This window comes from Solanum tuberosum, unplaced genomic scaffold (genome assembly GCF_000226075.1).
Source record: "Solanum tuberosum cultivar DM 1-3 516 R44 unplaced genomic scaffold, SolTub_3.0 scf00128, whole genome shotgun sequence".
NCBI lineage: Eukaryota > Viridiplantae > Streptophyta > Magnoliopsida > Solanales > Solanaceae > Solanum > Solanum tuberosum.
In genome coordinates this window covers 316,312-343,452 of record NW_006239053.1, presented here as the reverse complement: position 1 = coordinate 343,452, position 27,141 = coordinate 316,312, and the positions used below count along the sequence as shown (strand labels likewise).

Genomic DNA, 27,141 nt, shown 5'->3' with positions numbered 1-27,141 from the left:
CTCTATCTTTTTTATAATTGTACGAAGTGCGATATATTCACTAAGTCATTTTCAGATTAATTACCTGACAGATCACATAACAGAGACACTTCAATGACCCAATATTCTGTCAATTTGTGATTGCAACTGTAGTAATGCATTGTTGGTGCTCCAACTTGCAAAATTAGAACGCCATATTAAACATTATCAGTGACAAATATTTAAGAGGATACATTTATTAAAATATTGAAAGACAACACTTTAGTTTCTTTCTAATAATTGAACGAGTACTTTTCAAGTTAATTTTAAATCATGATCATTTAAAATTTCGTACAACTTAACTTTTAATTATTTTTTTTGTGATACTACTTCTATTATGATCATTCCTTTAATTATCACTACAACAAAAATAAACTTTTAGCGACAATATATAGACACGTTAATAAAGAGTGTTTAAGTCTTTATCAACATTAGTTAAGTGTCATTAGATTCAGTGTCGCTAAAGGCTTTAGAGACATATATAAAGAATGTTAATTGTCGCTAAAAATACATATTTAACGACAATTATACTATTATCGCTAATTAATTACCGCTAAAGATCATGGGTGTTTCCGATCATTCCTATCAAATATTTTCTTGTAACACTCATGACACATGATAACAGACAAATAGTGGGATATCAAAACTGATATAAAAACATTATATAGATCATTAATTATTTTATGGATATACGTGAAATTTATGTTATTCTTTCTATCCAATTGAATTTAGAAGAAACTTTCTCTAAATATACTAACGCCCCCACCCCCTAACAAAAATAGGCGTATGCCATAACAAGAAGAAGAATAATTTGCTATATCATATGGACTCATTCATGCGTGGCTGCGTCGCTGTCCCACTATTGACTTTCAATATGGAACGTCAGCATATATTATAGTAAGAATAAATAAAGAGGAAATATTTTGTTGAATTTCAAAAGTTTTGAAGTAGTAGGTCGACAAATTTTCATTTTCTAATAATTGAACGTGTTTTCAGATTATTCATCTCCAGATATATGTATCATTTAAAAAATTTCACCACTTAAAACTTTTAAATATTTTTTGTGATACTAAATCCTTTTACATCATCTCTTCAAATCTTTTATTGTAACACACATGTCAAAACTGAAATTAGCTCAAAGATCAGTTTCCTTCGTCTTCAGGTAATTAATTGAGTAACATTTTAGATATGAAACGGCACAATTGCTAATGTGTTTCAATAAATAATTGATGATCATTTTGATATAAGCTCGAAAAATCAGAAAATTTGAATGTGTCTTTTTTACCAAGATTATATCTTTTTTGAAATCTAATTAAAAAACGAGGGAAACTATGTACGGAGTAATTACTTTTGTTTTCTTTGTTCTCCAATTTGCTGTTGACTTTTGAACGTACTGGTCAAAAGAAAAGACTAGGTCAAGTTTTCAGACCGTGTCAAAGAAAGTGACCAAATAGCCTGAACCAGTGCACAATTGCAATACTATAAATATACAAGCTTATTGTTTCTTTCTCCATATCCAAACCAATTTTCTCTTACACCTAATACTTACAAAAGAAAGAAAGAAAGAGATCGATTATTCGTACAAGTTAAAATCCAATTAACAAGACAAAATATGAAGAACGTTATGAAGGTTGTGTTTGTGCTTTCTATCATCATGTGTGTCCTCGTAACACCTACCATTGCTAGGGTGAGTGGCAGTACAAGGACTTCAACCACCAGATTGACCCCAGTAGTCCGTGCCGGTGCTCGTGCTGATGCTCCCTCTACCAATAACTCATCATCATCCACCCCCTCTATTGCTATGGCTCTCTTTGCTTACCTTTCATTTGTTTACTTTTGATATATGTTTACACGTTGAGCCGGGGGTTTCAGAATTTAATTAGATTTTACGGTTTACGTAATTATTACTGTCAATTCTAAAATGTAAATGTAATTCTATTGATTTTCATTATATACATATAGGACTTTAATTTCTATTGATGAACCACCAAACTTGTGGTTAGATCTGAAAGTGTTAATATACCCTACATATTTCTATCTTCTTTATATTATTGTCTGCACCTGGAGTAGTGACGCCATGTCATCACATAATGTAATCTGTCCGAGATTTGTATAAAATCTGGTTTGAAATTAAAGTTTCTTATACATATGATTGACTATACGCTGTTCGAATTTTTTGAAACTTAATTTGGAGTTGGGAAAATTTGATCGAACTTAGAGTTGAAGTTTATTAAGAGCAATATGTAGGTAAAGTGATGTAGTCCAATAGTGAAACTAACGGCTAAAAAGGAGGGAAAACAAATGGTTCTGATCTCTAGTCTTCTGGTAAATCTTTACCGAAACAAAAACAATTTTTAACTATAATACACTCTCTGTCCTAATTTATATGACTTACTTTCCTTTTTAGTCAGTCCAAAAAAGAATGACACATTTCTATATTAAGTAACAATTTAACTATAAATGTCTATTTTACCCTTAAAGAAATGATTTACAGCCACACAAATTTCTGTCATTCATTTTGAACCACAAGTTTAAAAGTCTTCCTTTCTTTCTTAAACTTTGTGCCGAATCAAACTACTTCACATAAATGGGACGGAGGGAGTAATATATACTTGATGGGAAGTAAAAAACAAACAGTAGAAATTATATCAAAATTTCCTCTAGTAAATCAAATAATTAAGAAATATATGATGGGAAAAAAACAAAGGCCAAATGGTCTGGTGGACCCTTGCACTTGTATCCGTTTGTATTCTTGATCCTTTTACTTAATCATTTGTCAACTGAACCCTTATACTCAATAAAACACAATTTAACAAATCTCTCTGACCATTGACTAGGATTATGTGGCATTAAAATGTGTGAGTTGGCAAAAATGTGTAACTACACGCTTCTTAAGGCGAGTGAATAACATTTTTGGGTTAAAAAATATTAAAATTACAAAAGAAATAAAAATTTGAAAAATAATTAATTAAAAAATTCCTTCTTCTTCACCTACTATCCCGTCCTTTTCAACCATTTTCATCGGATACCCAACCCTTCTTTCTTCTTCTCCACAATCTGTTAAGATCAATTTACCAGATCTTGGGCACATTTTGAGTCCACTGATTAACCCGGGAGAAAGCGACGCTGGTGGTACTCGCCAGAGACCACACTGAATCGCAGTGGAGTGAGAGAGAAGCGGTGTTGGTGGTGCACGCCGGAGACCACCAACAATATTGATAGATAGTGTGAAGTATGTAACCTATTCTTGCATGCTTCCTTTTAAGGATCTATTCCTCTAGTGGCTACCTGAGAATGGAAAACTTATGTGAAAAATGCATCTTCACTGATCCCTGAACAATTTTGTAGATTCTGGTGAAATATAGTGTTTACACCTCACATAGCTTCCATTGGTAGATTCAGACATTGCAACGTCTCTCTTATATTCGTTCAAACGAGATAACCTTCAAATTTACTCCACGAGATGAAGAAACATAATAAAGTAGGATGGAATTGATGTTTAGGAATTAGATCTGATACTTATTCTCAGCCAGATCTAGTGATGACCGGGCTTAGGTTGGTTTTGTAGAGGTTTTGGAGGAGGAAAGGAAAATGGTGATGGTGTACGGCAGAGATGAAGACAGGTGAGGGAGAGTATATGCGATTTCGCCAGCAAAAGTGACGACGATGGCGGCGATGGCTTCTCCGGTAGATTTTGGCCGTGGACAAAGAAAATGGGGAGAATAAGATGCATGGAGTTTTACTTTAAAGAATAACTTAAAATTTTATTATTTTACCTTTTATTAAATAATTTTGGTTAATAATTTTAAACAATAGTTATGAAATAATTATGACATGACACTAATATATATGATGTGGATATGACATGCGTGTCATTTATGTAAGGAGAGTGAGCTACACACATGGTTGACGGGGCCTAAAAGTCTCATTTTAATTGAGTTTAAGGGTTCAATTGACAAATGATTAAGTAGAAGGGTCCAGAATACAAACTGATACAAGTACAATGGTCTATCAGATCATTTCGCCAAAAAACAAAAAAAGAAGAAGTCCAAAAGCGGAAATTGTTTGACCTATTCCTAATTAAGAAATCACATCGTCGTCGAACCTATCAACGAGCTACTATTTGACCAATTAATATACTTTCAATATTGTAAAGTAACATAACATCAGAAGTATAACACGCACTGATCCATTAATTAATCGAGGGGCATGAAAAATTAAACAAAGATTACTAAAGCTGTACTTTTATAGTTTCTATATTAAAAAGGTAATAATCAAAGTCAATGATAAACATTATTATTATTCCTACATCATGACATGCACTTAAGTTCTGCTATTCTTTATTTCTCTTTTCTTCATTTCTCCCAAATTCTTGTTTGAATTAGGGATACATATCATTGTTTAAAATTAAAAGATGAAATTTAATAAACTAAAATAAAACCCTAATCATAATTAAAAATAACCATAATGCATTGGTTCTTGTTTTGTTTTAAGATAAGATATCGGTCAAAAGAAGATTTCTGAATATGTAGAAAAATATTCGTATCGCAATATGTATCCCTTGCACTAATTTTCTATCTATTTTCATTTGTCATCTCCATTTTTCTTCTATTCATTATCCCCAAGTCCTTGCTCGCATAAAACATTCTTTGTTTTATTGTGATTTGTGATACTTAAATATATATTTAGTTACTCTTTGATGGGTTATTTCTTCAATTATATTATAATCCTCGTCTTCCTTATTGTACCTTGATATAATTTGTTTTATAAAATACAGGTGAATAAGATGATCATAATTTTCTTATGATCATTTAAAGCACCTATCTATTAAAAATATTTGAAGTATTGTCATCTTGCGGTGGCTAATTTTAAGAGAAAATTCCAATGAAAAAAATGCAATTAAAGGATTAACTCAAAAAACGAAAGTTGAAAGATAGATATGGTGGGATGCAAGGAAAAAGATCGAGAGTCTATAGGACGAGAGATATTATTTTTAATGTATTTATGGACAAGATAATACTATTTATGAATGTGGGATTACTAAAATGTTTGGAAGCAAATATGTGAGTTATCAGTTATCTAAATCATAGTTAAGGCCTTACTTTAATCAATTAAATCTTATCTATTAAGTTTAATTAATACTTTATTTTAAAGAGAACAGAAATAAAAAGGAGTCCGGTTCATCAAAATGAATGTTACTAATCAATACTTTATCCTAGTATGCGTATTCCCTAGCTAGACGATTATGAATTCTAAAAATAATACTAGTCGTTTGGTTTAAGTTATTCTGTGATTAGTTATTTCACTATTTATATGAGAATAACTTATCTCATCATCAAATATAAATAGTAGGATAAATAATTCTAGGACTATCTAATCCCTACAAACCAAACACACAATAAAATAATCCTACATTTTATTCATGAAATTATTATACCTTATATCAAAGGTCTCTATACGATAATATACGACTCCTAACAAGAATAATATATGATCGATGATACGATAAGAAAATTAAAGATGTGCTCGAAAGCAACGATATTATAGATCTAAAACGAAACAACAATAATGGAAGGAGCTTATTATTAAGTTGACATGATCATGAGAATTGAGATGGCTGGCTTCACCAAAAGACAAGCACGTGCAATAGATTCATCAAAGTTGGTGAAAATCACAAAAAGAGACTTGTAGTACGACATTTTTTAAGTTACAAAATTGAATACAAAAATAATAAAATTTCAAAATTTTGGAAGTCCACCCTCATGTTTACGTCAGTCTCTCTTTATTTTTTTTGTGCATTGGATCCTTCGCCGATGGAGAAGTAGTATTATCAAACAAGCAACTTCCACTCTCTCTCTCTCACACGCACAATTAAATACACTTAAAATTTAACTTCTCTCATGTCTCTCCCTTATATAAAATTATATATTGATCACCTCACGTAATTTTTTACGTTCAAAGTAAGATTAGTAATCTGATAATGTTATCATATTTTAAAATATATTAATTTTGTTAAAATTTAATAGTTTAAACTTTTAAATAAAATAATTGATCTTTATTTTCAATACTGTAACAGAGAAAATAAAGGTTCTAATCGATACTTCTCTCATCGCCATCACATGAGAACGTGTTGAGACATGAAAATAATTTGAAAAAAAGTATACATACACTCTATATATCAATTTAAATTTCGATATGAAATCATAATTATAAGTATATGTAAACTAATCGATAATTTATTATCATAGGTTAAACTATAGAATTATATATAATACTCCCTCTTTCTTTCTCGATCCCAATTTATGCTTTCTATTCTTGATCTCTTTCTCTTATAAGTATTTGCGCCGGCATATCTTTCTAGGTTGTTGGTTCTTCTTGTCTCTTTGTTTTCTCCTCTCTTTTTTTAATTTCTCCAAGTGTTATATTTATCCCTTTCATTTCACTCACAAAATTTAACTCATATTCAGTCATGGTTGTGGATTCCCAAAATGGATGTCAAATTATAGCAACACAAACACAACAACAACAGGATGGATGGAGAACTCCAACATCAAAGGAACATAAAATTCCAATGAAATGTCCGAAAACTCCAAGGAAGGCCAAGTCATCATCAGTTCTTGCAACTAATACTGTTATTACAAAGAGAAAGAGAAAAATGTTTTTTGATGTTTACAATGATGAAGTTGAATTACTCTTTCCTCCAGCTCTACTAGCAGATCTCATCAACAAAATCACCACAACAACTTGACTCAAATTACCATTTTGTGATGTACGTACATCTTAATTAATTACTCTAGTATGTTATCTATGTAATTAGCCTCTTAATTGTATTCCAACATGATTATTCCATACCTTTCCAATGTTTGTCAATATTATTTTATGTTGTCCCTAAAGTATATCTCGTTTAATTAACCTAAGATTTTTCCCATCGCAAATCAGTAAGTTATAAAACATAATTTTCCCGCCGAATCAGTTCACAGGAAGGTAGGAACAGATCAACTTTAAGAAAGTTTTCTAATTTTTTACGTGTAAAAAAATACTACTCTATTTTTCCTTTTGTCACTGATTCAATCAAAATATATAACTAATCATTTTTTATTTTGAAAATTTCACTAGGGAACTAGTGAGCTCTTTGTTGAGTATATCTTTTAATTTGCACATTGTAATTTTCATTGAGTTTAAATTATATCGACAATTGTGTGAATAATTTTTACATCACCATCTGCTCATATTAATTACCATCAACTCATGTTATTTACCTATTATAACAAATAAACGTTCTTATTTTAAATATCACAAATTACGTAGTATTTAATTTTAAACATATTTATTACTCTTAGATATCATTTGGACTATATACAATAATGTAAAAATACATAAATATTACACTAACAGTGTAAATAACTTAAACTTAATTTCCATTTATTCAGAAATTAAAATTGCCGGCCGGCCAATTTCAATTCTCAGAAACCTATAGCCACATTTTTTTTTTGGCCGTTGGTAATTTATTAAAAGAAAGAATCATATGATAGGAATAATTAATTTGAGTTGTCATGTGGGATGAAGATGGAGAAACAAACACAGACAGCAATTGACTTCACCAAGATGCAAACATAAAGCTTACATGCTTTATAATTTACATCTTTGTTTTATACGTCCTAATTTTATATTAGGACTACTTTTCTCTGTAGTTGTATTTTTTTGGCTGGCCTCACTTAGACTCATCATGACTTTTTCATCTTTTTGTCGCATGAAACAAACTTCTTCTTTTAATTTCTTACTGGACATCTGATAATCACCTTAGAGTTCAACTTATTAAAATTCATACGAAACAAATTTCATTTGCTAGTAAAATGCTAGCTATCAACTATATTAGTGTGAACACCCATTAATGTGAAATCCCAGAGAGTTTCGAACTATAATTACTTGTGAGATTCTAGCAGTGTGTTGGATGTTTCAATTGTACATGATTCGAATTTGAGCAAGTTGTGCTGATTTTTTTTGTTCTTCGTATTTTAGCTAGAGATATTTTTGTGTCGCATTAAAAAATGGTTGTTGAATATGGATCAAAAAAGTGGCTACAACAGTTAAGGTAGGGTCATAGCCCAACATGAAACCCAATGAAATGGTGCACTGGAGGATTGTGAACAAAATATGTGCAATTCAAAAACATAATCTAGACACAATTTAAACTTTGAAATTCTAAATTATATAGGTTGAATTTATACTATACCGATTAAACTAACATGAGGTCTAAAACTTGGATTTTTAAAAAATGAAATCCAAACTACATAGATGGAATGATTAAATCACTACTAGAAAATAAGAAATCGGCGAGTGACAAAATTTCGCAACTAAATCTCATACTAATCCCTCTTAGCAACGAATTAGCTAGGAATTATCGAAAAATTTCATAACTAATTTCATGTTTCCTTGTATTGAATTAATTAACCTGTTACAAATCGAATCGGAAAAAAAAGTTCTGCAAAAACTTTTTGTTTGATATTTTCAAATCTCTTATGTGTAAAAAAATAAAATTTATTTTTAAAAATTATAAATCAAAATCAAATTTATAAAGCATTATAAAATCAGTCCACCCCGTAAATATTCCTACAAGTGGAACCCCTTCTCAACTGATACCCAAAAAGAGGAGTAAAATTATGAAAGAAGCAAAAATTAGCATCCTCGCTATTCAAAAGAATAGATTTACGTTTTAGCATCATCGACAATAATAACATATCCAGTGTAATCTTATATGTAAGATCTGTAGCTTAAAAAATGTAAAATATACACAAATCTTATCTCTATCTTTGTGAAGCAGAAAAAATATTTATGATAGACCCAACAAAAAAAAGTGTAACTAGACCAAAAGAGAAAAAAAATCTAAATGAAAAAGAAGAAAAAAGGAAGAAGGTGGCACTCTCAATCAAGGGGAAGGTGGCACTCTTATTCGACAATTTGCTCTTTTGATAAGTCAATGGCTCTTGTAAGAGAATAGTAAAAGACCTTTTATATTGGCACTTATCCCTTTGACCCTCTATTAATAGGAAAATGATGTATGAGCACAATTGTTCCTATTCTCTTTCGGATTTAAATTTTATGAATTCAATTTTCATGATTTTTACTATTAAACCCATTATAAATGTAAAACTACGAGTACATATTTATTACTTCTTGAAATTTTAATAAAATAAATTTATGTTTCATATTTAAAATACTAAATTCAAATAAACCCGATATATGCATGGACCATTGTTCTCGTGGACAAGTTGTTGCATGTGAAACTAGCAAAAAGTCCACTCCAATACTTTTTTCCCTTCAAGAATGGATTAATTTCTCCAACACATAACAACAAAAAAGCCACCTACTCCACCACCTTTGATCGATCCATTAGTTGCGTCTGATTTTTTTTTTTCCTTTAAAAAATAAAGAAAGTGACAAAAAATTTCTCCAACTAAACGCGTAATTGGAAAGTGGAAACTCGATAGATACTTGGACTCGCTCCTCTATCCTTCTCAGGGCTAAAAATAAATAAAAAATCTCAACAGCAAGATTCAAACCTATGTCTAATCCACACATCACGCGATTTGTTCATAGCACTAAAAAAAGTCATTCACATAGATGCCCTTCTTTAACAAAGGTTTTATTACACGTCACTCACTTCCAATTGATCCATCACTGGCAAGAAATGGCCTTTTCATTCACACATTATTAGACTTTCATATTTATATTATGGATTGTTCATATAACATTACACATCGAGAGAATGTTGAATTTTCATTAGGACAAAACAGAATAAAAAATGAGGCAACTGTAAAAGAATTCTTTCTATTCCAACTGTAAAAAAAAAAAAGTGGTAACAATATAGTACTGACCAATCCAACCGCGCAAATCATTGTGATTTTGCTTACTTAATTCCTATCAAGCAGATTGGAGAGAGAGATTTATCGATATATACCATTTAGGATGCTCTTAAAAATCATGTTAATTGGAAGTTTTGATGCAAAATTCTGCTATTAGTCAAGGATTATTGGCTTATCAATGTATTCGTTTTCAGCAGCAATTCTACCAGAGCCACGACCAACCATTCTTCCGAAAGAACTTACTGCAGATAGGCCCTTAAAACTACTACTCCCCCCGCTGAAGTTTCTTGATCGCCTAGACTTCCTAAGCTTTGTGGAGGAAACATCGTGGCTCGAGCCATCATCCTTTTCAAGCTTGATAACATCTAATTGAACAATGTTGCTACGACAGAATGGGCACACAGGTGCAATAGGACTGGTTGTAGTAGGATTAGGCTTTTTATGACAGCATAAGGCCAGTACGCAATGTGCACACATCTGGTGCCCGCAGTCCTGGACCTGAATCGTGCATACTTGATCGAAGCATATACAACAAATTTCTGTATCATTGACCTGCATTAGGTAATTGTAGATGATATGAGACTCTGTATCTTTTAGAGAATCTTGATTAGGCGTTTTGCTTGAAGGTATGTGCCAGTAGCTTTTAAGCTAAAATTAAACTAGTTGTAGCAGCTTGTTAAAGAGTCGTTGTCATCTTTTAGAAAATCTAAAGTACTTCATAGATATCTGAACAGTAATTACCTCAGAGATGTTGTCATCCAGCCCATTATCAGAATTGGTTGGCGAATAAGTTGTTCCTTTCAGGATGTTCTTTTCCCTCTCCTTGTTAGCCTCCATCAGGGCACATTCTAGCAAATGTTTTGCCTCTTCATTCAGCTCACTGATGAATTTCAATGGCGATGGCCAGACAAGAGGCTCTGCAGATGAAGGATTCAGCAATGCTGCACATGCACCATGTTTGTGTCTTAAAGCAATTGTGTATGGTATTCTCCTGCTCCACAACCATCACATTGCATATTTTAGATAGATAAGAAAACGAAACGATTGTGGACTCACAAAAGAATACATTCAGTTTCATAACTATGCTTTCTTCTACAAAACTTGGCAAGTTAAAAAGAGGGGAAAAACAATACCCCAAATCATCTCTTTGTAATCGCTCTGCTCCCCATGCTAACAATTCACGGATACAATCAAGAGAACCAGCTCTTGCAGCCAAATGAAGTGGTGTACTACCTGGGAAACTGTTTTTGTGCAAACTACTGTAAGTATAAATTACTTCGAAACCCACAAATAATGAAAAGGAAAAGTTATGTCTTGGACGAGATAATTACCCATATCCATCTGTAGAAGCACAAGCAAGAGCACCATTGTCTAGTAAAATATGAACACAATCAGCCCGTCTTTGACGAGCTGCTAAGTGCAAAGGTGTTGCTCCTTTACCATCATTAACGTTCACAAACCGGGCATATCCCCTAAAAGTTTAATTCCAACACAATTGACTTAGAACAATTCGATAATATATCCACATCATTGAAAGAAATAAAGAAGTGATCTCTTAAAGAGATATACCAAGAAGACGCAATGTGTGATGTCCGAGCAGCAAAAAGAATTGTTTTGAGACAATCAGAGTGCCCATAATAGGCCGCATAGTGCAAGCATGTTCTCCCATTCAGCGAATCAAACATCAAAATCTGATTATATATTTCATTATTAGAGCAGTTCATATATTTTTTTAAAAAAATAAAATTGAAGTGTAAATTTAGTATTGCATACATTGGCCCCGGCTTCGATAAGCTTTTGCACACAGGAGATCTTCCCGTGCATTGCTGCTAGCATCAATGGAGTCTAAAGCAATAAACAGCAAAAAATTTAAAAAATAAAAATACTTAGGTGCTGCTCAGAAATCAGAACACCACAAGAAGAAACGATCAATTCCATAGGAATTTACAAATTTACGAAAATGATAGTTCAAACTCTTTTGTTTTTAGTCAATTGGAGATCGACCAAACAACAACATAGCCAATGAAATCCCACCAATGAGTATGAAAGGGAAGGTAAAGTGTACATAGACCTTACTCGAAGGACCCTCGAGTTAAGTTCAGCAAATTAAAGTAGTTATGAAAAGGCAAAACGACAATGAAGAAAACAGAGCAACTAATAAGGAAAAAATGTAGTAATAATCATACCTGCTTATATCGATTCAATAAATCAGGCTTGACAGACTTGTCTAAAAGCATAGAAAGAACCTGAAAGAACATAAAAGTTTCAACAAAAAGAAACACCCCAAAAAATCAAAGATTATATTTTTCTTCAAGAAAAATAGTCCATTTTCAAGAAACACACCTCAATTTGGCCATTGGCAGCAGCAATATGTAAAGCAGACTGTCGATCATAAACTGTACAATGATGAACAAGACTTGGGTTTCTCTCAAACAGAGCCTTCACAGTCTCCAAATCACCACACTGAACAGCAGTAAACAATCCATGTTCATCACTTGTTCCACAACTGAGCCCCTGACCCATATTAAAAATCTGAACTTTATTCTGCTGCTGCGGTGATGAGAAGGCCCCTTTTCACCACCGTGGACGGCGGTGGTGACGGTGGTTGGTGACGGTGGAAGAATTGGGAATTGAGAAAGTCTGAAACTCTGCATATTTATGGAGTTTTAGTAGAGAAAATGAGAGAAGGGATGTGTGAATATTGAAGTTTGGACTGCCCGAAAAGCGACCGTGGGGAAGAACGGGCAGCTTAGAGGGTGAAGGGAGAAGAAAACGGGCAGAAATCAGATATTTTTCGGGCAGGTTAGATTCCAAATAATACCACTGTAACAGCAAATATCTATGACATTTCGAGTTCGGAGAAAATTCTATTTTACTCTCTAATAAACTTTTTAATGTAAAAATAAAATAAAAATTTTAACGTGAAATTTAAATTTAATCGGACTTTAATATAAATTTTTAGTTTCATGATGTATGATGAATGATGAAGTGAGGATGAAGCAGTCAAAGGTTTGCTGTCACACTGTTTACTGTCTCCGATCAAAGTAACCAGGGTTTTCCACATTTATTAATAATTCGAGTTATAGTATAATGGACGATTAAAGATAAATGAAAGAGTATATTTAAAACAACTCATGAATGATTTAGTTATCATTTAATGTGATAAAGAAACAATTTTATGATTCTGTTGTTATTATTCATAAATTAAAATTTAATGATCATGTGTGAAATTAGGCTAGCGAATTGTCAAAATAGACCAAATTGAAATGACATAGATCTAGTTAACTTCAACAATATTTAGGAAGGAAGATTTTAGATATTTCTCCAACTTGATGAAAAATTGCATCTTCGTTTGTTAATTTACAAGACTTTTTACATAATCATTTTAAGGAAAGGATTAAATTGTCTTTCTATCAATCGAAAAAATTATTTCTATTATATATCGGAGCTTGCAAAAAGGGTTAAAAAAAAATCCCTCTACTAATAATTTAGTTAATGTTATTTGAATTTTTACGTAGATGGTGAGATCTTTGATTCTCCGCCTTATTATTAAGGTATTGCTGAAAGCGTAAGCACATTTCTTAGCTGTATGTTGTTTTTATCAAAGCTAACACCAGTATAGCAAATGCTTGATGCCATTTGGATTTTTACGCAATAAAGAACATTATGCGGTACCCAAAAATATAGAATAAAGCGTGATTATGGACATATAGTAAGTAAAGTCGTTCTTGTCCATTACTTGCAGTGACAAAACATAGTTGATATTTCTTATAATCACTTAATTAAGTCAAAAAAATAATTTTTAGTTGAAATTTTTTTGAATAAAAAATAAATTTAAGATATCTTTCTGAGATAATAACTATTAGTTGAATTACTATATGAAAAATCAATCCCCACAAAGCATTACCTTTTCTTAGTATGGTCTTAAAAGCAAAAAACTACCTTATCTCGTGGCAATCGGGAATACTTCGAGTTAATTTTACTTATCATCATAATTCATGGCACTTTACACATTATAATAATAAAATAACAAATTGTTTTCTCTTTTTGTATTTCATCAGACACAAAATATAATACTCTAAACCAGACTTGTCGGTGTAAATTATTTTTATTGAGATCTTAGATTATAGAAATAAGGTATGAAGCAGCATTGATTTATTTTATTTGGTCAAACAAAAAGCGTGGGAATATAATGAATCATGAATATTCACATGAAGGAAGAAAATGATTAATAAATAATAATTCAACAATTTCACAAGCTAACAAACATTCAAATTAAGTATGTACACAAAGCAAAGTTCATGCTTAGGAAGACACAACGAAGATACGTTACGTTATATTTACTTGTAACGGTTGTACCTAATACTTTTATTAAATCAAATTTATGTAATAATAAATTATAAACACGCTTTTGATTTGGTCATGTGCTTAAGTTTATAATTAGTAGGTTAAATCAACTATATATTTCTTTCCCCTTTTCACCAATCCCTGTGTTTAAGTCTAAGTCCAAGTCTAACCACTTATGATGTGTATAGAAATGTATATATATATATATATTTTTTATATATATATATATATATATATATATATATATATATATATATATATATATATATATATATATATATATATATATATATATATATATATATATATATATATATATATATATATATATATATATATATATATATATATATATATATATATATATATATATATATATATATATATATATATATATATATATATATATATATATATATATATATATATATATATATATATATATATATATATATATATATATATATATATATATATATATATATATATATATATATATATATATATATATATATATATATATATATATATATATATATATATATATATATATATATATATATATATATATATATATATATATATATATATATATATATATATATATATATATATATATATATATATATATATATATATATATATATATATATATATATATATATATATATATATATATATATATATATATATATATATATATATATATATATATATATATATATATATATATATATATATATATATATATATATATATATATATATATATATATATATATATATATATATATATATATATATATATATATATATATATATATATATATATATATATATATATATATATATATATATATATATATATATATATATATATATATATATATATATATATATATATATATATATATATATATATATATATATATATATATATATATATATATATATATATATATATATATATATATATATATATATATATATATATATATATATATATATATATATATATATATATATATATATATATATATATATATATATATATATATATATATATATATATATATATATATATATATATATATATATATATATATATATATATATATATATATAAATATGCAGTACTATTTATATAATGTGTACATACTATATGTAAACTAGACAATCCAATGACATTGGACTATAATTTTATATAAAATTGTTAATGAAGTTACGTTTTACGATGACACATTTAACAAATTCATTTCTTCCTGCCTCCTGTATTATGTTTGCGTGTGAAATGAGAATATTTAAGCTAAATTCTAGCTTGCTAGCTAATTAATTAATTAATCAAATCAATAATCTTTTTTAACTCACTTAAGCAAGAAAAGGTTACCTCTAGGTGCACTAATATATATAGTAAGATATCAGAGAGGGTATTTAGTAAATACCACTGGAGACGATGCAATCTCTCTAATTATTTATTGAAAAAATCTAAAATCAAGAAAGAATATTCCTATTACAATTATTGATGCAGAACTTAAAACTTTTTTATTACTAATTATTTTTTGGACTAGGCCTATTTTGTTCAGTTTGGGCTGGGCCAATTCTTTTTTGTTAGAAAATGTGGTTTGTGGAAGTTAGTTGAAACTCATGTAGGTCTACTTCAGTAGTTCAGACATAAGATATTAAATGGATTCAACCAAAATCATTTCGTCTAACCTTCAACATAGGCCCAAACAGATCTCAGATTTCATAAAAGGTAACACACAGAAATCCTAATAATTTACGAGCTAATTACTTATATACAAGCTAGTTTATAATATTACGAATTTTACCAGATTTTGGTGCATACAGATACATGTATCTCGGGATACATGAGGTCAAAATTAGGTGTAATTTATTCTAAATATAATATATTTAAGTGAATTCGCATGTATCTGAGATACACATACAAATCTAACCGTCTCCCTCTTATCTTGCTCATCACTCTCCTATCTCGCTCGCGTATCTGGTATCTCGAATACATGCTAATCACTACTATTATCATTTTAATATTAATAAGTATAATAATAATAAGGATATAATTTAACCCTTGGTAATGACTTGAGGAAATATGAGGCACCAAGTGGATAAGAACATAGGATCAAAAGGCAAAGAATATATTGTGAAGATTTAATCTCTAAAATAGATAATTTTTGTTGAAATGATTCACACGTCGACCATGTGCCGCGGTTTCCCTTTAGTGGGCCACGCACAATTTTCTACGAAACTAGCTCCTCCCAAGTCATCTTCTCAGGACATAATTTATTAGATATTATAATACGAAAATATTGTAGAAATTAAAGTCATGTTTTCAACATCTTTGTATTTGTGTAAATAATTGAAATATTATTTATGGGTAAAACGAAGTAGTAATAAAAATGTCATCATCCTATTTCCTAGTAACTACTGAAAGTTCTATTGCTTCTCCATTGAATTATTGTAGTGGGTATATTTTCACAACCCCATAATTGAGTCGTTACACTGCATGTATTGACAAAACAAGTCCACATGTGAACCAAAAAAAAAGTCATATATATAGACAAGGAAGCTTTTAGGAAACTTCTTCAAATATCTGATACATATACAGTTCTATAATCTATTCCAAGATCGAGATCGTTAATTTAAAGATTTATTAATGATCTATAACAACAAATATGGGAACTAATAGATAAATTCTAATGTCTTTGATGCCAAGATTGACAATCCACCAACAATAGATTCATTGGCCACACAAATAAATGGTCACTAATAGCATTAATTCTGTATCATGTGATGACACAGCTAGTAGTATTCATTTGGCTACCCAATTGTTTGGCTCTTCGAATCGTTAGAGACTATTACTATATGACTAAACCCTCCTTCAATTTACGTGTCATTCTTACTAAAAATATATGTTTCATAATACTTGTTATTTTAGAAAATCAAGACATTATTAGTAGTTATTTATTTTCATTTTTATCCTTTGTTATAAATATGGAGAGTAGTACTGTAACATTTGGATACAATCATCGACTACAATACTAACTATGGGTTATTATTAGGATGACGATTCAATATTTTTTACTTAAAAAAAATGTATTAAATATGTATAAATATTTAATTTTTGAATTCAATAACTAAAGTAACCTATGAATTAATGAATAACGAGTTCAAAAACTTTAAATTCTGATACCGTCTTTTGAATATGATGTTTGAGAGTTTGAATCCTTTTTGTGAGATCATGACTGGGATGATCCATATCTTGACCCGTGATTTGGGACATCAGTGGTCCTGCAAAACAATTCCAACGATCCATTCATGATTTAATTTTCTAGGAAACTGCATTCATGGACTCATCTAGACCTAATCTTTGAATTCACAAGGTAGGGGTCGGTCAGATTTGTGTACACATCATTCTCTTCACATCTCTACTTACGAGATTACACGTTGGTTATATATGTTATTGTTGTTGGCATGTCTCTTCAATTTTTTATCGATAAATTAAAGATTATAACTAGTATTCGATGAAATAATTGAGTTGTACACAAATTAATATGTACAATAAGCTAAGGTTCAAGTTAATTAGACCGCAGCCGGGGCAGTCCCCCACAAACATCAAGGCAAAACTGTTAGGAAACAGTAAGCATTTGTTGGTCCATAATTGCAGACTGGGCATCTCCATTCAATGATTTCCCATAAAGACACACTTGTAGTCCCATGTTGAATAGGATATATAATTATTTCATGTGTCTCTTTTACTTTCTCTATTTGGATTAAATGTCAATTCTCATATTTATTGGGGGATTAGAAAACTTGTCAACTATTGGCTGATTATCCGTTTCTGCTTTAATTATTTTAACCACCTTTTTTTGGATGACTCTTCTTTGTATTCTATTCATCAAAAGTAATATCTACTTCACCGATTTATACTTCGATTTTAGAGACGACTCCTCCATTGTGGGTAAACGAACAATTCCGAAGAATTTTTTTTGAGATAAAAGAGCAGATGTATCCTATTTTTTATATCGAACACTCATTTCTATATACTAGAACTATGCAGTAACATGGTTATGGTCGGACATCAGAATAGTAATATCCTCTTAATCTTTGACCAATGTCTCTTAAATCGTTTCCAGACACTTTTTAATTCATATAGTAGTTGCGATGCAAATAATTAAAGTTTGGACAAATTCATGTGTCATGAGATATGTTGGTCAATTATGAGGCACATGCTTTCAAGATTCTCGATGCTAATGTCTTGGTTTAATGGACGAAAAATCCTAGCAAATACATCATCAAAAGCTGTCCTCCTTAATGCCCATTTTACCCTCTTCCACAATGACTTAGGTATAGGAATGACAATAGGGCGAGCGGGGTGTGGTGAAGCAATTTTTAAAAAATCTTATGCGAGGCAGGTTTTACAAATTAATTCCTTAATATATTCAATGTAATTTCATAACTGAGTTCTGAAGAGGGTAGGGTGTCCCTTACCCACTACCTTTGTTGGGTAGAGAAATTGCTTCTGAGAGACATTGAACTCAAAAGTTATATAGAAGTAGTTCGATATATTATTACTGTATATTATCTAAGTTGATGATGATTTAAATAGTATTAAGAAGCTAAGCTACTATATAATTAGAGCCTGGCTCAATAATAAGCTATTTTATGGCTTAGCTTAGACAGGCTCACATGATTTCATAGTCTTTTTCCCCACCTTAGGCTAAACTTTAACAAGGTAGGAATAAACAGGTTAACTTTTAATTAAAATAATATTTTCAAGCTGTCGTTATAGCAGTCATTTAGGTGGAATTTGTCACACTAATCATGATTAAGCGGACCCATTTACCCATACATAAATATGTTACTAGTTTAAGTGAAATAATAATTTTTGTTCATAAATAATTTTACTTACAATTTTTTAAATTTTATATCTTTTTTATAAGAGATTTTTATTTTTACCTATTAGAGGTTTGAAAGTCATTTCTTTTATTTATTTTGTAAAATGTCAACAGATTTCACTTCTCTATTTATTATTTTTAAAGGGACTAATTTTTTTCATGAGATTGGAATCCATGTGTCTAATGATTAAGCTAGAACCTTTGTCTCTGTTTATTTAATTTTCAGCAAATATTCCAAGACAATTTCTTTTTATCCTTTTCTGCATTTACTAATATATGTATTTTTTTGTCCCCTTTGTTTGTTTGCTCTGTAAGGCTTCATCATTTTGATGACTTGGACAAATGTATGTTTCACCCTAAGAAGGAAAAAGAGACAAATTTGTTTTATTGGAAGGAAATAAATGTATCTTTTTTGGGGAAACCAATGGTCTCAACTCATACAATTAATACTACTACAAAACTTACTATAAAACTTACTATATCTGTTTAACAATATTTGTTCACTATTGACTTTACATATTCCTTTTGTCTCTAATTACTTGTCCACTTTTGAATTGACACACCTATTAAGAAACAATTGTTGACATAGTGAGTTTACCATTTTACCCCTATAAATTGTGAAGTGAATGAATTAAAAATTGGGTAATGCTAAATGCCCAGAAAATTTGGCCAGAAATTTTAAAAGTCTAGAATATTCTTTTTATTTTAAAATAAACTGATTTTTTTTCCATTTTTAATTAAAAGGTATTAAAGTTAAATAGGTAAAATGTTCAAAAAGGTAAAATAACATAATGTAAAATATGTTATTTTACCATTCTGGCCAAAAAAATTTGCCAAAAGGATTTTCAAGAAGTTCTACCATTTTCAAAGTAATTAATAGGTAAAAAAAGTTGTCATTTCTTGATTTGTCAAAATGGACAAGTAATTAGGGACAACTAAAAAATGAAAAGTGGACAAGTAATTAGGGACAGAGGGAGTACTTCTAAAGAAACTATAAATAGAAAGGTGATTTTATTATATCATTCTTTGAATATAATGGGGAAATGACTAAGAGTAAATTAGGAAGTAAGTGTAAAATTATCCATTGATTTCAATAAATGGACAAGTATTATTAAACATCTCAAAAATATAATAGACAATTATTATTGAACGGACGGAATAGTTTGTTTTTATTAATATAATAACTTAGGGTAAATCCAAAAGTAGTTTTATAGTTGTGGAAAAGTAATAACAAACATAAGTGAGGAAATGACCATGTGAAAGCCACTTTGCTTTTCGTGCAACTTTCTTTCATGATTAAAAAAAAATGCTCAACTCACATAAACAATGTGTATATTAAAAGATATGTTTAAAATGATACGATTAAATAGTATTTTAATATATTTGACATATTTTTTTAATAACATTATAAAATTCAATTTTTTAAACTCTGCGGTGAAGTTAAATAAATTAAAACAGAGGAAGCATATAATATTATGATAATCTAGAGCCTGTGAATTTTGACTAACATTTAAAATATGTATTTTTTATTAAATTAATATGAAATGAGATGAAATAGAAGAACAACTGGAAAATAAAAAATACTTATATATGCTTTTTACAATTTTCTTTTCTTACAAATATATAATTTTTTAATTCAAATTGTAACAAGAAATGTGATTTCCCGACAATTTACATCTCATCATCTATTTAACCACTCACTCATAGAGACAAGGTAAACGGTTACTGAAAAACCCACCAATAAACCTGTTTTTTTCTTCTTCTTCACAGATCCAGTTATACCCCACACTTCAATTCACCGCCGGTAACAATTAGCCGACAAGTACCTCGCCGGTTAACTTCATTAACATATTATTTAAGCCAATCCACATCAAAAGAACTCATCCTAAAGGCCCGCCGCCACAACAATACTCTCTTAATTCTTACTCCATTTTCTGTCTCCCTTCTCTCATGGAGTCGACGACTAACAACTGAGCTCTTCAGGTCTAATTTAGCAGCTGAACATCGCAATCAGCTCATATTTATAAGTTGTTCTGTTTCAATTTTGGATCTTTGAAAGGAAATGGAAGAAGAAAGAGGAGTGTTAGTGCAGAAGCTGATTGAGGTAGTGAACGAAATAGCAGCCATTTCAGATTTCAGAACTTGGGTGAAGAAAGAGTATTGCAATCTAGCTAGGAGGCTCAAATTGTTGATTCCAATGTTTGAAGAGATTCGGGATATCAAAGAACCACTTCCTGAAAACTCCATGATAGCTTTGGTTTCCTTGAAAGAAGCTCTTGAATCAACCAAGGAATTGCTCAAATTCGGTAGTGAGGGAAGCAAGATTTATCTGGTGAGTTTTTGTTTTCAGAATCCTACTACCTTTATTGATTTTAGATTCACCTGAGCTCAATTAGATTGGAACTGATACAGGGTTGATCGATTGATTGAAACTGCACAGTTACCTGTAAATTAAAATCCAGTAAGTAGGAGGTACCTGTAAATTAAGATCCTATATCTTTCTATATAATCTAGGTATCTAAATTACGAAATGGACAATTCATCTTGCTCTTGGAACAAGATCATTGCTTTGAGGCTCGGTGTGGAGATAAGTGGTCTATTGTTAGATCTGTCTGATCAGTGATCAATGTGTATTTACTTGATTAACCTCTATGTGAATAGACCAAATTGTACTGCAATAGTATCCTATCCTCATCAAGATTCTTCATCTTGTAACAAAGGGAGTCAACAAGAGTCTTGAGGATGAGTTTTCAAATTTTTGATTAGGATGTGTGTTTTTATGACTCCGTCCTTGGATTATTGCACACCATTAGTAGATTGTGCTATTATTTCTGATCCCAATACTTAAGTTTGAGAAAGCCACTACCTTTTCGCCGCCAGACCTCTTAGAAATGTTCTTGTTTCCTGGACAATGATTTCATATCATTAGATACTGGTTAAGTTTTATGTTTTTTACTGAGGATAACAGCAACATGAACAAGATTGGCATGTTTAGTATGATAATGGAAATTTTACTTTCTATATGGCTGAACCTTTATTGAACTTTTCTGGTTCATCTACCTCTCCTACTGTCCAAAAAATGTGGAGCTGACGGTGAGGGAGATTAATTGCAAACTAACAAAAAAAGGAGAGAAGAATCCATGCACTTATTATGAAACGTTTGGTGTGCTTCAAACCAACTATTCGTTACTTGCCTCTTCAGGATGTCAAACTGGGTTGGACTTTCTTTATTAGGATAATTTCAAGTAAAATTCTTTGCTGAAAGGAAACTAGTTGCAGTATCTTGGTAGGGAAGCTATTATAGAGAAGCTGAACAGAGTTGCAATGCAGGGATTACAAGTTCTTTTTATGTGCTCTTTTGAGTTACATACGTGATGAACCGTGGTGTCCGGACCAACAACGTGCTTGCACTTCGACTAGTTCCACCGGATACCTGCCACCTCCCACCATCAACATGTACCAAGTAACTTTGTTCACCAAGACTAGGAGAGATGGTAAGAATCACCTAGTGTTTTTGTCTCTACTAGGATTTGAACCTAAGACCTCATGATTCTCAACCCATTTCATTGACCATTTCGCCATACCCTTGGATGCTTAGTTGATTATGTCTTTAACATGCCACTCATGTGCAAGGGGGTCTGATCCTTTTAAATGGACCACGTGGATTTTTTATTTATTTTTTAAATGGGCGGCGTTGAGACTTGACCAAACCACGTCAGGTAACCTTCTTCGTTTATCCTTTAAGCATACAGTGTGCTACTTGTACCCTTTCTATCCTTTAATTCTAATCTTATATGATGCCATCTACTTAATATCTGTATTTCTACTAGTGCTCATTTTGAGGACAAGTTGGGTGTTAGAGGCCCAGCAACACTAACTCTCATATCTCATATAACATTACTGGTCTCTCAACCGTTTATAGTTTACTTTGGTTAGTACTTAGCATCTCCCTATTGGGGAATTTTGTTGTAACTATTTATGGAGTAGTTGTTTTCTTTAGGGACTGGACTCTATTGGATTTGGAAGCTATTATTTCTGCTACCTTAAAGTGAACCTTTAATAGCCTGCCTGATCCACGGCTTTTAGGTCATCAAGACGTCTGAACTCCTCATTTCTTCTCCCTGAAGTGCCGCTTTGACATCTACTAACTCAAGCATTTGCATGGTAAAATGATTCTCATAGAGCAGATTTCTATTTTAACCACAAACAATTCCTTACACCTATGAATGATTAGCTTTAGTCCTCGTAGAACACTATATATTTCACTGAAACATCAGGATTATTCAGGCTTACAGCGTAAAGTTCAATTTAGGAATTTTTCTTTGCAGGTCTTAGAAAGGGAGCAGATAATGAATAAATTTCACCAAGTGACAACCCAGCTGGAACAAGCTTTGGGTGGAGTTCATTATGAAGAGCTTGACATATCTGATGAAGTTAAAGAGCAAGTAAAAGACATCACCTTATTACGTCTTCATTTGTTGTCGATGGATACATCTCTTAATGTGCAATTCTTCTTTTCCATCTGTGGCTCCAACTTCCAGGTAGAGCTTGTCCTTTCTCAGTTCCAAAGAGCCAAAGGAAGGGTTGATACACCTGATGCTGAACTCCGTGAGGATCTATTGTCCCTTTACAGAAAGAGTAATGATCCTGCTATAGATCCAGCTGTCCTGCGGAAATTGGTTAAGAAGTTACAGCTGACTGGATTATATGATCTCACACAAGAATCATGTGCTTTGCATGATATGGTCACTGCTACTGGTGAAGATCCAGAGGAGAGGATCGAGAAGATGTCACTTGTACTGAGGAAAATTAAGGGGTTTGTGCTGACTGAGACTCCGGAGATTGATTCTTCATCGAGGGAGAAGTCTTCAACTTGTAGTGGACAAGCATCTATCGAGGCAACTCATAAGGCCCCAGTTATACCAGATGATTTTCGGTGTCCTATATCCCTGGAATTGATGAAAGATCCTGTCATTGTTTCATCTGGCCAGGTACCATTTTTGGATCTTTATCATGCTTTTTTGGTTAAAAATGAATCGCACCATTATCCATTTCTCTTGCTATCTCATGACAGGAAAGACGTTTTAACAGAGTCCCTCCATTTCTCCTATCTTGCATTATCATCTTGCCTTGTGCGTGCATGGATGTTAGTCAGACTGTCAATTAAACAAGGCCTTAAATCATTTCATTCAAGTGTTGCAAATTCCCTATTGTCTAGTTTCCCTCTTCTTTTTCTTCTTCAGTAGATGGAGTAAAGATATCCTAAATGATCATGGAAGAAAGCCCTATTCGCGGAACATAAATTTATGAGTAGAAATTCATTAAATTATAGGTTTCAAATCCAAGCACATTTTCACTCTTTCTCCGTGAAGTGCTTTGAAATCTTTGTCATCACTTTCAAATAGAGAAAAGAGGTAAAAAGTAGAAAGTAATTCATTGTTTTCATTTTTTATTTTTAGGGGGAAGTAGACTGGTTCATATGCAAAACGTATAGACAGATAGGTGATTCGTATTCATTTAATTGATATGGTCCTTACTGATTTATGAGATTATATCTTTAGAAACTAAATAATCAACCAAAATTTTGATACATGATTTATGTCGCATTTATGCTTGTTAAAATGTATCCACTGAAATATTGAGGATGCACATGCCTTATGGGTCTCATGTTCATGGAAGATGTGGTTTCGTGTTTGTAGGCTGAATTTGTACTGTAGTTATCATTTCCATATCGTAGTTTGCTAACAATATTGATGGTGTCCTCCACCACAGACTTACGAGCGTTCTTCTATTGAGAAGTGGCTGGAAGCAGGGCATAGCACTTGTCCCAAGACACAACAAGTCCTCACAAGCAATGTTGTCACACCAAACTATGTGTTGCGGAGCCTCATAGCACAGTGGTGTGAAATGAATGGAGTTGAATCACCCAAACGACCAGGTAGTTCACCCAATAAATCAACATCCGCGTGCACACCTGCTGAGCACTCGACTATAGAAAATCTCCTGAGAAAGCTCACATCTGGCAGCCCTGAAGATCGTCTCTCAGCCACAGGTGAAATCCGCCTGCTTGCTAAACGCAATGCTGATAATCGTGTTGCAATAGCTGAAGCAGGTGCTATTCCTCTGCTCGTTGACCTTCTGTCCACACCCGATTCTCGGATCCAAGAGCATGCTGTTACAGCACTACTTAACCTCTCTATCTGTGAGGATAACAAACGGAGCATTGTAACATCAGGGGCAGTGCCTGGTATCGTCCATGTGCTTAAGAAGGGGAGCATGGAAGCACGTGAAAATGCAGCGGCCGCGCTATTTAGCCTTTCAGTTATAGATGAGAATAAGGTCATAATTGGTACTTTTGGGGCAATACCTCCACTTGTAACATTATTAAGTGATGGCACCCAGAGAGGGAAGAAAGACGCTGCTACCGCACTTTTCAATCTGTGCATTTATCAAGGGAACAAGGGCAAGGCAGTAAGGGCTGGAGTTGTGGTCACTCTAATGGGGCTGCTTATGGAACCTCAAGGTGGTATGATTGATGAAGCACTTGCCATTTTAGCGATATTGTCTAGTCATCCAGAAGGGAAGACAACCATTGGAGCTGCAGGGGCAGTTCCTGTTTTGGTAAATGTGATCACAAATGGGTCTCCCAGAAACAAAGAAAATGCAGCTGCAGTTTTGGTACACCTTTGCTCTGGGGACCAACACCATCTAGTGGATGTTCAGGAGCTAGGAATAATGGGACCATTGGTGGATTTAGTACAAAATGGCACTGAAAGGGGTAGACGAAAAGCAACCCAGTTGCTTGAACGAATAAACAGATATGCTGAGCAGCAAAAACAGGCCCAGACAGAACCCGAGGCTCCGATTCATAACCAGCTTTCACAGTCACCACCATCATCGACAGATGTCCTGGAATGCTGAATAAATAACAACTACTACTGTGCCTCAATCCTAAGCAAGCGGGATCAGTTATATTAATCCTCGCTGATCCAGTTAAGCTGCTCTTGTATGCTTTTCTTTTTTCTATTATGTTTGGCTTTTCTTGGTTTGTTATAGCATAAATTGTAGAAAATGGGAGAAAGGTGGAAGATCACCTGATACATCCATCATTTATTTGTTTTCTGGGGTTGAGGTGTACACTCCCAAGGATATATTGAGGGAATTAAAAAACTGTGAACTTATTTGACAATATTGAAATGTCAAACTGTACCATTACAACACATGTACAAGTGAAAATCTTCCTCAGTTTTTATAGAAGAAGATGCTTTTCTACATTATTTTCCTTGATTGGTCAAATTCTTGATAGAATTATAAGAAACCATTGGTATTTTCTTTCTTTTATTGTCAAAACTGAAAGCAATACAGCAAATACATCGGGTTTCAAGTTCACAACAATCGAAAAATCCACTTTAGCAGGTTGTTACTTGCTTTATGAACCTGTTCCACATTCAACTGGAAACAGTTAAAATTCACAATTCTCGAAATCAGTTTTGAGCCAGAACGGGGAGGGGTAATTAGAACAACTTCAGCTTACTGAGGACATGATCATAGATTAGAAGGGAGAATTAGGGTAGATCGCTAATAGATAGCCGAGTATTGTTGCACCTCTTATGTGGTAAAAGAAGAGGACTAGCATCCTCTTTTCCGCTTCTCAGTATTAATAGTATTATTTAGCAGTCGCGTTATATCACGGTGCTTCTGTGTTATCCACTAAAAATAATCACACAAGTAGGTAGTAATATGATTTCTACTCTCAACAATGCGTTCAATACATAATTATATTGTAGAATATAATACTCCATGTATGATTTCTACTCTCAACAATGTGTTCATAATATATGAGTGGTCCATAAATAGAATTCGACTCACACATAATGCAACTTGTTAAAAATATTACTATTAAATATAATACAGAGGCACACAATTCAATGCAATGTAGAGATTAGATAATATAATGTTAGTTGGTCACCTATGGTGAAAGAACACAAAGATCATCTCAAA

At 31.8% G+C, this 27,141-nt stretch overlaps 2 protein-coding genes across 3 annotated transcripts; one reads left to right on the top strand and one right to left on the bottom strand.

The window, feature by feature from the left end:
• Window positions 1–9,699: 9,699 nt before the first annotated feature.
• Window positions 9,700–12,539, bottom strand: LOC102593583 (putative E3 ubiquitin-protein ligase XBAT31). Its single transcript, XM_006350702.2, has 8 exons — window positions 12,225–12,539; window positions 12,068–12,127; window positions 11,655–11,726; window positions 11,451–11,572; window positions 11,213–11,353; window positions 11,015–11,122; window positions 10,623–10,872; window positions 9,700–10,433 (listed from the first exon to the last, which is right to left on the bottom strand). Exons 1-8 carry the CDS (start codon window positions 12,402–12,404, stop codon window positions 10,035–10,037), a joined length of 1,332 nt encoding a protein of 443 aa, XP_006350764.1. The 5' UTR covers window positions 12,405–12,539; the 3' UTR covers window positions 9,700–10,034.
• Window positions 12,540–20,822: 8,283 nt separating this feature from the next.
• On the top strand, window positions 20,823–26,412 carry LOC102593028 (U-box domain-containing protein 13-like). Of its 2 annotated transcripts, XM_006350701.2 has the most exons (5): window positions 21,385–21,472; window positions 23,141–23,304; window positions 23,469–23,585; window positions 23,682–24,131; window positions 24,913–26,400. In XM_006350701.2, exons 2-5 carry the CDS (start codon window positions 23,302–23,304, stop codon window positions 26,059–26,061), a joined length of 1,719 nt encoding a protein of 572 aa, XP_006350763.1. In that variant the 5' UTR covers window positions 21,385–21,472; window positions 23,141–23,301; the 3' UTR covers window positions 26,062–26,400. The 2 variants fall into 2 exon arrangements, with proteins under 2 accessions (XP_006350762.1, XP_006350763.1); XM_006350700.2 differs by lacking the exon at window positions 23,141–23,304 and having other exon boundaries at window positions 20,823–21,472; window positions 24,913–26,412.
• Window positions 26,413–27,141: the final 729 nt, after the last annotated feature.

What these genes read in the sequence shown, in the direction of transcription:
- LOC102593583 (XM_006350702.2), bottom strand. Translation starts at nt 12,404, where the DNA reads ATGGGTCAGGGGCTCAGTTGTGGAACAAGTGATGAACATGGATTGTTT. An exon ending in CTGCCAATGGCCAAATTGAG is followed by an intron (nt 12,128 to 12,224) that starts GTGTGTTTCTTG and finishes ATGTTCTTTCAG; the next exon opens with GTTCTTTCTATGCTTTTAGA. An exon ending in TCACACATTGCGTCTTCTTG is followed by an intron (nt 11,354 to 11,450) that starts GTATATCTCTTT and finishes TTAAACTTTTAG; the next exon opens with GGGATATGCCCGGTTTGTGA.
- LOC102593028 (XM_006350700.2), top strand. Translation starts at nt 21,203, where the DNA reads ATGGAAGAAGAAAGAGGAGTGTTAGTGCAGAAGCTGATTGAGGTAGTG. An exon ending in AGGGAAGCAAGATTTATCTG is followed by an intron (nt 21,473 to 23,468) that starts GTGAGTTTTTGT and finishes TTTTCTTTGCAG; the next exon opens with GTCTTAGAAAGGGAGCAGAT. An exon ending in TCATTGTTTCATCTGGCCAG is followed by an intron (nt 24,132 to 24,912) that starts GTACCATTTTTG and finishes CCTCCACCACAG; the next exon opens with ACTTACGAGCGTTCTTCTAT.